Below are 12,044 nucleotides of genomic sequence, written 5' to 3'. Positions count from 1 at the left end.
AACCTGAATGTTTCTGTGATTCTGAGGGTTGTCAACAAGCTGGCTGCAAGAAGGCAGCCAGTGACTCCCAGATGGAGAAACAGAGGCTGTCATGGTTTGTGAGTGAGTTCATAGGGCCATAAGCTGCTTTTAGAGGTGACCATGCCACTGTAGCTGGTTGTAAACGATTTAGACATTCAGCATTCTTACAACGAGCTACTGAGGAAGATATATTCCCATGTAGGAACGAATGTAGCAAAAAAGTGAAGTGGCATGTCCATGGATACTCAGGAGAATCAGGAACAGAGGAAGACACTCATTTCCAGACCCACGAAAACGAGGTTGAAAGCACCTACTTGGTGGCAAGCATGTTGCCACTGCTCTTCTGCTTTAAGCTTTAAAACTCCCGTGGTGCATGCTCCTAGATTTCAATATGGCACTAGGGAAAGTGAAAACATTCTTGCTGACTTTGGCTTTCAGCAAGTGCCTATGCTTTGAATAACTGACATTTCTAAAAAAGCACAATGAATTCTTTCTGCTGTGGAAACTGCTTCTGACCGCCAAGATCACGTGCCCACGACACCATGCTTCCTCTCCCAAAACACCTCCAAGCATCCTGATGCTTGCAGGGTTTTGACTTCAGCAACCCAGACAGTAATTGCAGTTTTATTCAATTCCTCAGCAGGGTTTGTGTTGTATGAATACTACAGGAGTGCAAGAGCCAAAGATACCATTCCAGGCTCTGAACTGAGGGTTGGTGACGAAACTCATTTAGTAGCAATAGACTAAAAGTTTATCAAAATAGTTACTGTGCTCCAGCTGTGCGCAGCAGCACAGTGGCGTTGTCAGGGAGGGGAAACAGCTCTTCTGGTTTTCAGGACTCTCTGTGAACCTGCTCCACCCTGCTTGTGACCTCCTAACTACCTACTCCGCCTGATGATTGCACTCCTCCAGGCTTCCATTCCTGCCTCAGGATATGGGTCAGGGCTGCTTGCACTGCCCCTTCATCCTTCCATCCTCCCAAAGAAACTTCCACAAAACCTTTTCCTCTTTTTTTTTTATCCAACAACTACACTGTAAAAAGGCTTCTTCAAGACTTTCAGGAAAAACAGTTTTAAAACATAATATTGTGGAAGTTCTCTCTTCAGCAGTTTGGAGTAAGCAAGTTGCTCAAAGATCAGAGGAAGTCAAGAGGCTTTGAAAGACAAAATACTTGATGGGAGGTGCTAATGTACTAGAAGACATTAACAGCTAAAGAAATGAAGAAAGTGCTTTTAGATTCATACATATCCTGAAGTTACCCAACATGCTGCAGAATGAGATAATTTGATGATGGACTGTTCCCCATGCTGCTCATTCAGTGGAACAGGTACCCAATTCACAATCCTGAGCACTGTGAAGGAAAGAAATGCCTAAAAACACAGAAACTGAACAAAAAAAAAAATGCATTATTGGTGCAGACTTGTATCTGTAGAAAGCCTGAAATATTCTCCAAGGAATGACTTGCCCCATACATCTGTGTGGGCTGCAGCTACCAGTGTCAACATTTACCTTCAGCACCCTCAAAATGTTGGGGTTTATCACAGAAGACATCATTTTATGCAACAGATCCCAACATTTTGTTTTCCATCCTGCACCATCCAAGTTTCAACTCTGTAGCTTGAATTCCCCCACAAGAGGGAGTGAGGGACATGCAGCCCACAGCATTTCATGGAGCTAGTTAACAGGGGGGCTTGAGGTGGGAGGGCAAGAGGTGGACACCAACACATAGGAGAGGAGAGGCAGAGGCTGGAGAGCAAGGCAGCAGTCATAGCCTGGAAAGGAGCTGCAGTTAGCCATTGAAGCCAGATGCAAAGCATCTGTCCTACCTACCTGGGTACTCACAGTGAAGAAGACACCTCAGAGACTGTCTGCACAACAAAGTCTCTCATAGATATCAGAAGACAGAGGGCTTTTTCAGATTAATTCCTGTTTGAACTACAGCATGTTTCAGGGGTAGGAATTTGTTATTCAGGGCTTTTCAATGCACCCATGACAGCCCACATCCCCCAAGCCCTGCTAAAACTGTTCCAGTGGTCATTCGCACTCACTGCTCAACTGTGCTGCATTTCAGGCCTGGATTTGTTTAGCCTCAAATGTGTTATATCATAATCTGCTCCGCTGAGTAGCCTATTATTGAACATCTGTTCTCCATGTAGGCAATTTACTGAAAGCTCCCTTCCCCCCCAAGCATCTCTTTGATAAGTAAAGCAGGGTTCCTCAAATCATTCACTCATGATCCCAGCATTTTAATCTTTCCTGTGGTTGTCCTCTGAGTATTCATCAATTCATCACCATCCGCCCCAAACAGAGGGCATCACCACAGGATACAACGCTCCAGAAGTGGTTTCTGCTGCTGTGCCAGAGACACACGCAGTCCATACTCCATCTTCCAATTCCCAAGCTCATACATTACCCTTTTGGCCACATTTCACAGGAGGGGGGATGTTCAGCTGATTAATCCATCAAAAGCTTAAAACTTCATTCCAAGCTGTTGCTTCCCACACTTCCTCACACTGCTAGCATGGTTCTACACTGGCCCAATAAATAGATTTTGTTTTGTCCACCAAGTGGATCCAGACGGCTGCCAGTAACACCCCCCCACACCCCCCCCCCATTATTCAATACTCCCTGTGGTCTCGAAGTCATCCAAAAAACTTTCAATCCTACTTGCATGTTTTCTTCCTGATGACTGACAGAAGTACTAAATAGCAGAGAGTCAGAAGATGATATTGCAGGAATCAGACATACCTGTCAGTCAGAATTCTCGATTTACTGTTGCATTTAATTAGCTCAGCTAAACAGCTTTAAATCAGCAAACTGTCCTGTGACTGTTGTGCCAAGGTGCTAGCATCCATACTCATGCTTTTATCAAACTCCTGATCTCGTAAGAAACTGACAATGAGGGAGCACAAGACGACCTTTGTGGCCCAAAGTGATGACAAATCACGTGAAATAAAAATATTAAAACTAACTAAAAATCAATTCAGTTATTGTACCAGCCTATTATTTTCCAAAGACCAAAGTGACAGGCATAGTCACCTGAGCTACAGACTGGAGGCTAAAGAGAAGAAAAAAAAAGACAGCAGGTGAACAACAAGTGTTTCCACTGATGAATATTACTACATGAGCAGAAGGTGAAGAAAGCTCTTTCGTGGAGAGGGAAGCTTCACTGCCAAATGCAAGGGCTCCTGCTGCAGAACTCAATGCAGCTGCAGCACAGAATGCTCAGAACTCTGGCAAAGGGCATGGAGGACATATTAGATCACATACAAAACCCACAGTCCCTGTAAGGCAGGACCTCATCTCCCCAAGAGAGGATACATCAGATATTAAGTCACATGCTATAGCTGATGTTAGCCAAAAACATTAGTTGCACAAGATTCAGGAATGGAACTTTTTTCCTAGCGAAAGCAAGAGAGAAATTTATGTTTGTGATGATGTTGCTAAACCATTAGAAAAAGACGCATCCTATTTTTCATGGGTTTCTCTGATGGGCCCACACAGTAAATCCAGTTTTCTTTCCTCTCCACTATCTTATTACTATCATTAACGTCATCTAAGGAATATTACATTGGACTTGGTAAGATTAGACACTTTTTAAAGATTTCTACAGCAACCAACATTCTCTATTTACTGAGCTGGTTCTGTGGCCTTTGGTAGGTTACTGGCTCATATTTACTGGTGCCAGATGAGGAGATAACAGCATTCTTAAGTACTGAATTTCACCACACAAGAACTGGAAGACACATGACTAAAAAGTAGTGTAATCTTAAATCCTTCTAAAAAGGAAAAGCAGAAGCTGTGGTTCTTCCTCCAAAGCTCCACACCTCCCCACAAATCAAAGGCATTTACTACAGTACCATAGAAAGACAAGACTCCTAAGATTTTACCATCTTGTTAAGGCCGGCATTTCTTGAGCAACTGTGCCCTTCACACATGCAGGAAAGCAATTCCAGGATATTTCCTTTACCTATCCTGAACCTTTTTAATGTCAGGGTTGCAGCCACAAACACACCACCACCATCCAACAACAACTGTTTTTAAAGCTGTGATGTTAAGCACCAGCCTGCTTGCCAGCCACACTTCTCCATGGAAGCTGCCCAAGTCGGTGAAGTACTACAGGCTGGGCAGAGCAATGCCAAGTGTCAGACAGATAATAAATCAGAAAAGGCCATGGAAATTTTGCACCATTTCAGAAGAGGCTTGTTGTTACCCAGAAACTGACTGTTTCTACTCAGGGGGCAAGCTGACCCTGACAGATGGGCAAGATGCCTCCATCATATCATAAACTCATGAAGCTTTCAGTGAGAGGATCCTCAGGAGGCTACCTTCCAAAGCTGTTCTTCCCAAATGTTCTTCCCAAAGAGGATGTCTGCTGATACAGCCTGAGATGATGCCTCCAGCCCTGCAAAATCTGCACCTATTTCATGGTAATCAGCCTTCACAAGCACCCTGCTTCACCCAAGCTTTCAGCATCAATAAAGCCACCTCACTTCCACATACTCTCGCTCCCAAGATCCTCTGAAATCAAGTATGGCCAAGAGATAGTGTTCCCAAAGACCATGCTGCACTCCACTTTGGAGGACAGCTCTCTTCTGCAGATGTCTGGTTTTTAGGCTTTCCAGCAGACTCAGGAACGTGCTATCAAACAGCAACATTCCCTCAAAAACAGGCTGAGAGATGCACGTACTCAAAACTCAGCTGAAGCCTAGCTGTCCCAGATAAACCATGCAGCCTGATCTAAACTACTTACTGACAAAGCCACTGCTTTATCACAGATATTTAAGATAAGTTCCACTTAGCAGCCATGCAAATCTCAACTACTACCATGTAACAGACAGAGGCAGTACTTCTGTTCTCAAGGAAAAGGGAGTTTTAAGCCCCTTTTATGACAGAAACATCAGTCAGCCTGAAAAGAGATTTTGATGACTAACTCTGGATTGAAGTGGGAAAACCTTTAGAGCCTTTGATCAACACCAAAAAACAACCCAGGGGACTTTATGAAAGACTTTTGCTGGGGAAGTTTAACCAAATTTTAGCACCCAAAGAACCTAGGGAGCTGGGGATTTAGGAGGAAATGACAACAGGAAAATTGCATTAGATTAAAAACTATAACCATCACATTTAAGGTGATCTTTTAGGATTACTTTTTGTCTTACTGGGGCCTGAGAAGAAACTTCAGAACAGGAAACTTTATGGCAATTCTCCCTGCAGAGGTTTTAGCTGCAAAGAAAGAAGCAACAATCTGTGGAATGCACCTACAAGCACCTTTGTCTTTCCAAATCCAAGAGTGCTGATACCATAGAGTGAATCCAACCTGCAGTTCAGTTCCACAACTATTGCATGTTTCAGACAAGGAACAATGTTCACATTGAGCTCTCTCAACTGCAAAGTTGCCAATACCTAGGAAAAGCAGTTATTATGTGGAACACCAGAGGATACCTCCATGGCCAACCTCCTAATCAAGTGCTATGAAATTATTTCTAACCTCCAAACCTTGTCTTGGGGCCTCACAATACAGAATAAAAAAGGAAATGCTCAGTGCTTCTCATGGACAGCAACACAATCAGTAGTGAACCACAAACCTCAGTGACAGGTCCTAGGGGCTTCAAAAACCACTCTGCTTCCCCTCAAGGCCACAGAAACTGCTGCACCACTGGAAAGACATCAACAAGGACCTGTTCATCGATGCCCACAGCCTGCCCCAGAGCACTCAAAAGGTTTCTCAGCCATCCACGTTCGCTTTCAGTTTCAGTTCTGTCAGCTTTGGGCTCACTGCAAACCTGACCATGGCTAAACCTGTGCTGAAGAGCTGTTAAGAAGAGGACAATAAAAAGAAGTAATATAAAGAGAGATGCTTTGCTTTAAGATTAGCTCAAAGAGCCTTTTGGAAAGTCTACAGCTGCCTGAACAGAGTTAATTTGTGAGGAAATGTCACTACTGAAAAGATGATATGCTCACTGCTATGACAGAAGCAATTCTTGCCATCACTTTCACAAGCCTTGATTTAAACTGATCAAACCAGACACCTGCCTAGGCAAAGTAATATGACTTATATCAGCAACAAGAGAGAAAGACAAGCTTTGAAGTGAGAAAATATTAATCTGGTACTGTGATGTGCAAGTACTTATACCTAAGTGCTTGCATACTGTAAAATCTTCATTTCGCTTACACAAGAGCACTAAAATATACTCAAACTGAACAGGAGAAAAACACATTTCTCTGAATCAAATGACGTATTGTTTCCCGTTTCTTTCCTCCCCAAGAAACTGTTTTCATGTCCTTGCAAGTGCTCTGGAGTGTAACCACTTTCAGCTACACAGCAGGGTGGCTGGAAAGACACAGAAGGAGGAAGAGGAAGGATGTCACTGCTAAGCAATTAATTTTCCAATAATCTTTCCCACAGTGTTTTCTACCTGGGAGATCAAATACGTGGACCAACATTTTTGCTCTAGGTTTTTACACTAAACAAACAATTAGTTTTCAAAAGATTAGTGCAATCCCACTCCCAATTAGAGCAGGAGGGTGCTTGCTTTTGACAGCCAGGGTGTCTTTATTTTGTACTAAAAACCATATAGCTCCTACAATCATCATGGCTACAAACCGTAAGCTTTGCAGATTCTCCGTAACTGCTCTTCCCTACTCTCCAAAAGCTAAAGGGTAAAAAATAGCCAAGTCCATTATAATAGGCTAGCATAATAGTATTACAATGAAGCATGCAAAAAAAAAAATCCCTCCCAAAACATCAAGCTAACCACAACTTTTAGCAAAATCTGCTTGCGTTAAATCTCTAACCCTGATCTGCCATGCAAGAACTGATGAAAATGTACCAACTCTAGCACATGATCTACAGCCTCAAAAATACCACAAATCCTGAAACAAGCATATTCCTTGCCACTCAAGTGATAGGGCACAGTTTTGTAAGATTGATTTAGTTAAGCGTTTACTTGATTTCCAACTCAAGAGCTGTGATAGGCCTCAGGCCCGTCTTACCCAGCTGAGAAATCGATCTCTTTTCTGCTTGTTACAGAGAATTTAATACGGTGACATTTATGAGCTCCTCCAGTAGTAGCTCATAAGATCAGGCTGTTCAAGTATTTCACCATAAATCACATTCAGAGGAAGTTTTAACCCCTGATACTGAGAAATCAAATTTAAACTGCCTGGCTTCTGTTGCTTGTTGATGCTGTGTGTGGGGAGTGGGGGCTGGGTGTTAATTTATCTCTGTAAGTGGGCTTTTTGTCTTGAGCGTCACATTTTAAGAGACATGCTCACTTTACTACTGCAAGATGTGGTCTCTTTGTCACTGACAGCAAAATTTACTGGAGTCAACACTCTGTGTCAGGAATTAGATATTACACAGGCAGCTTAGTCCCTGAGTACTAGACGGACTTGGATCCTCCACAAAGGCAAACCAGCACTAGAGATCCAAAGAGGCAACGCAGACAAAAGCGTGACTCTACCCAGAGCCAGCTCAGATCCAGCAGTCTTATTAATTTGGACTCTATGCCACAGAAATTAGGCTCTCCTAGTCTTAAGCTGATCCTGGAAGCAATACAGCCACATTCAGAGAGCTTAGGCCAGGGGATTAGGTCCTGCCAACACCAAGCTGGCTCCAGATGAAGCCATTTGCACACGCTGGATGGCTTACTTGTAAATCAAAGCCACCCATAGGTAACTAAGGGCTGACTAACTTGGACAGAGTAGAACTGGCTTACGTTAACTTACTCAGGGTTAAAACATTACATTCAATTCCCCAGTAATTGTAGAAAATGGACCAAACAGGTCATTAGAGTGAGCTCACCTGGGACTTGACCAGGAGACAAGGGACTCTTTTTCTTGGCATTTACTGCCAGCACATCCTCAGTAAACTGCTCAGTCAACAAGTGTCCAGCTGCTGCATCTGTATTGGCAGGACATCTGCCTCGTTTCTTATGCTTCTTCTTCCACATGTCCTCCTCCTCTTTTTCATCAGAATCAGAAGACTTCTGCAGAGATGCATGGTGTCTCAGGCTGTTTGATACTCTCCCACCCAGGGCATCACTCATATTTAACAAATTAGATGCAGCTCCACGCAAATGTACGGAATTGTCTTCCTCCACATCCAAGTCTCCTTCTGGACCAGTGACGTCTTTTTTTTTATGAGGACATCTGTTCAGAGCAGTTTGGAAATTATCATGTTCAAATCCTCTGGGCAGGGGCTGTTCCAGGTGAGATGTTCTGACCGGTGAGTAGCTGTGCATATTCAACCCATTCCTGGCTGGACTATCCTTCATCAGGCCTCTCCTCCGAGGTGGGTCAAGATCTGAGCTGGGGTCACTGGTGCTGCTCTCTTCCAGCTGCATCTTCTGTGCAATGTGATTCAAATAGGACCGGAATCGGCCACTGCGGTGCTTTTGCACAAGCCTCGCGTAAGCGTTCTTCTGGGGAGCCGCACGCTTGCTCATTCCCTCTTTGGCACCTTGGGCAGAAGTAGCATTTCTCACATGCCCCAGCTGATCCATGGTGTAGTAAAAGGCCCAAACTTCAGGATTGTAAATAGACACAGGGGAGGAAATGTTATTTTCTTGAAACAAAGCATCAAATAATTGACTACACTAAAAGACAAAAATGTACTAAAATGACCTTTACAGAAATTTTGAGTTGGTGAGTCACTCCACTGGAGGAATGGGTTTCATGATGTACTCAACAGCTGCCCTGCACCAAACCCCTGTCAGCAACCTAGGAGTGATCACGGCCCAGACGCCACACAAAAGTGGCATTACTGTCACAAGGCTGGTACCACAAATACAAAGGAATTCTTTAATCTGCTCTTCCTTGCCTTTGAAAAAGTCATGTCCATTAAAGCAGTAACTGAGACTGTATGAGACACTTCAGTTCAGCAGTTATCAGAGGTAAAATGCCATGCCCAACCTAGCCTTCAGAAACAACTGCATCCTTAGTGTAAGCAGCTCAGTGCTGCAGTAAAAAGCATACATTGCCTGTTACTTCCCTCCCACAGTGACTGCCACTTCTGGATTACATAGGACATTTGCTTTAAAACACAAGAACAACCATTTCAGCTTGTCTTTCTTGTCATAACCTCACTCCCAGTGCAATGGAAATAAAATAAACTCCCTCGCACAAGTAACTATCTTGTAAGAGCTCATAATTTTTAGTGATTGAGACACATTGGCTGCCACTCCTTCCAGCACCAGTTTCTGTAGATGGTGTCATGCCTCCACCTTTACCGCATGAGTGTGGTACTTAAGTAGATCAAGCAGCTTTCCATCCTTTTTTCAGCATCTGTAGCCTTTGAGGTTTTGGATCAAAACTATCTAGTAAACTGTCCTCGGCTACCATTAAGGTAAATTATAAGTACAGACAGGACATAGCAATGATTTTTGCTGTATGTATCAATCAAAAAGGAATAAAAAAAAATATATACTGATAATGGAGCTCAGCACAAGTGCGGTCTTCTGTAGATTTTCATATAAATGCCTTTTTTTTCTCCTTCAAAACACATTTGAAGCCAAACACCTTCATTTCTCCTCAGCTGGTACGTTGAGAGCTCCAGGGTTCACAGTCACCTTTTCTATGCCAGAACTGAGGATCACTGGACTTTAAGCTAAAATAAAGAATACTGCCCATTAAACCTCTCTACTCACTTCTCTAAGACCAGAGGTGTTAGCAGGGCAGAATACAGAGCTCAGCAGAAGAGAAATTTATATTCTCTTCAATATTGCCACCATGTCTGGAATTTTTCTTCAACCTTACCCTCTTCTCCTTTCTGCTGCAGGTGCACAAAGGATATGCACCCAGGCAGTTTCCCCCATGCACACACTGCCTAGGAATAGGGCATCATACAGCAGGGACCAAGGACTCCAAGAGCCAGCTCTTTAGAGTGCCTGCTCTGGCCATTTCAGAGCAACAACACATGTTGCAGCAGGATTTACTTAAGTAATTGAGCACTGATGTGAACAGGCTTCACAATACGAAGCAAAAATTCTAAATCCCTAAATAAATAGGAAAAATTCTTTATGTGGTTTGTGATTCTTATTCCTAAGATTTTCCATTAGCATTGGCCAACAGCTCAACTTTTCTAACAGACTGACCTGCTACAGTGCTATTACAAAAGCCTCACACGGGTAGGTCTACAGCAAGCTCTTTTAACGTCACCTTCTCCCATTGCCAAGTCAATAGAAGTAGATAACATTTATAAGAGCCAGCATGGCCACTCTCCAAACACTGGTTCCGGGACACAGGAGTTTGACATCTTTATTTACAAGTAAAGAATAAACATTCACACCTCATCTCTGCAATAATTTCTGCAACTTTAATCAAGTCAGCAATTGGAGGACAAAAAAAAAAAAAAAAAAAGACACCTACAAGCCCCCACTCATCACAATTTCGTTATTCTGCCGTGGGCAACCAAAACTCCACAGTTTCCTAACAGACATGGAGCAGAGGAAAGGCAGTGGTGAGTACAAGGTATACAGACCCTGCCTCCCACCCAGATGAGACAGATGCTTATGATTGAAACGCCAGAAAGCAAGCACCAAGGGCTGATAATGACTTAGCCAGGCCCTGGATGAAAACTGCCCCTGTTGTTTGCACACGGGGGTTTGTGAGGAGAGGCAATGGCCTTCGTTCTCAGCCTGACACCACGGTGGACACTGCGCTCTGGGGGTGTCCAGGCCCCTCAGCCAGTAGTGAGGGTGGACGCATCCGCTCCAGCGCCAGCAGCAAGACCGGGAGTGGAGCTGGAAGGTCTTCCTAACAACCCTCAGGACCAGGGCAGCCCAGAGGCAGCCCAAAGGCAGCTTTTCGCCCGCTGCCTCCCCTGCCAGGAACCAATGCCAGCACTCTCACTCGGAGCACCCCGGACCCTCTCAGCCTGGTGTACCACTGCCCCTTCTGCGGTGCCCGAAGCGGGAGCTAATAATGACCGAAAAGAACCAGTAAACAACCGGGTTCAGCGCCCCGGCACGGCAACAGCACTGACAGAGTCTGAGTGCCGCTGGGACCGGCCAGAGAGCCGCCCACCTATCCCCCACCCAGGACCCCAGCACTGGGCTCAGGAAGGGGACACCAAGCTCAACCCCACCACTCACCAGCCGCGCCGCTCCCCCCACTGCGCTGCTCCGCGCCGATTTAAAAGTCCCTGCGCCCCAGCCGTCCACTTCCGGGTCAGAGGCTGCTACGGGCCGCGGTAGGACCCATAAGGCCTCACGCGAAGCGCTCAATCCACACCCCTTGCTGGTAAAGCCGCCGCTGCCGCCTGTGACTCTCGCAGCCCCGCCAGATTGCCTTTAGTGACACATAGCGGGCCCTCATCTGTGGGTTCCTTTGCACAGCGCAGGGCCAAGTCCGGACCTGGGGATGAGCCTGGGGAAGAGTCCCGTGAGGGAGACACCAGAAAGAGGGCATACGGGATGTCCCAGGAGGGAACAGGGTGTCTCGGTACAGGTACGGTGCCCCAGCTCTGTTTACTGCAGAAGAAAATGTTCCCCGGTGGCAGGTCCCGTGGGTCCCCATGAGAAAGGAAGCCTCCAGACAGAGTTCAGGCTGGTCCTGAGCCTCTGTTTTGCTCAGTCACAACAGGTCAGGGTGGGGAAGCTGGCCAGGCTGGGCCTTCTAACGGGGTCCTCACGAAGCCCAGGTGCTGCGGGCAGGTGGGAGACGAGGTGTTGCCACCACAGCAGCGATGCAAAACAGGCTGGCCTCAGCCTGCAAGGTTTGCAGACACCTTGGTCCCTCGGTTTTGCAGACACTGCCACTTTCCAGCCACAGCCAGCTGAGGCCTCTGTGATGTCCAGTTCACTGCCAGCACTTCTTCAGCTAAAGTTTCTAGCCAGATAGGTGAAAATAGCATTGTTTAGCCAATTTAATATTGTAAAGAGCTGAGACTGGCATTGTCCCAGTGGAAACTAGAAGCTATACCTCCAAAAGTTACACAAGGAAGGCTCCTTCCAGACCTGCACAGCCTCATCTTTATTGCAGAGGAGAGCAGACTTCTGGGCTCCTGTTCTCTGAGCTCTTCG

At 45.3% G+C, this 12,044-nt stretch overlaps 1 protein-coding gene across 1 annotated transcript in view; it reads right to left on the bottom strand.

Annotated features, from left to right (window-relative positions):
* Positions 1-11,131, bottom strand: part of DIS3L2 (DIS3 like 3'-5' exoribonuclease 2) — a 199,835-nt gene extending 188,704 nt beyond the window's left edge. Inside the window, exons 1-2 of the mRNA XM_054385907.1 lie at positions 11,115-11,131; positions 7,826-8,545 (exon numbers count right to left, since the gene is read on the bottom strand). Coding sequence (XP_054241882.1) covers positions 7,826-8,525 — 700 coding nt within the window. The 5' untranslated portion in view covers positions 8,526-8,545; positions 11,115-11,131. The remainder of the gene's footprint in view (positions 1-7,825; positions 8,546-11,114) is intronic.
* Positions 11,132-12,044: the final 913 nt, after the last annotated feature.

This window comes from Indicator indicator, chromosome 13 (assembly GCF_027791375.1).
Source record: "Indicator indicator isolate 239-I01 chromosome 13, UM_Iind_1.1, whole genome shotgun sequence".
In the NCBI taxonomy this organism is placed as follows: Eukaryota; Metazoa; Chordata; class Aves; order Piciformes; family Indicatoridae; genus Indicator; species Indicator indicator.
This window is presented reverse-complemented; position numbering and strand designations above follow the sequence as displayed.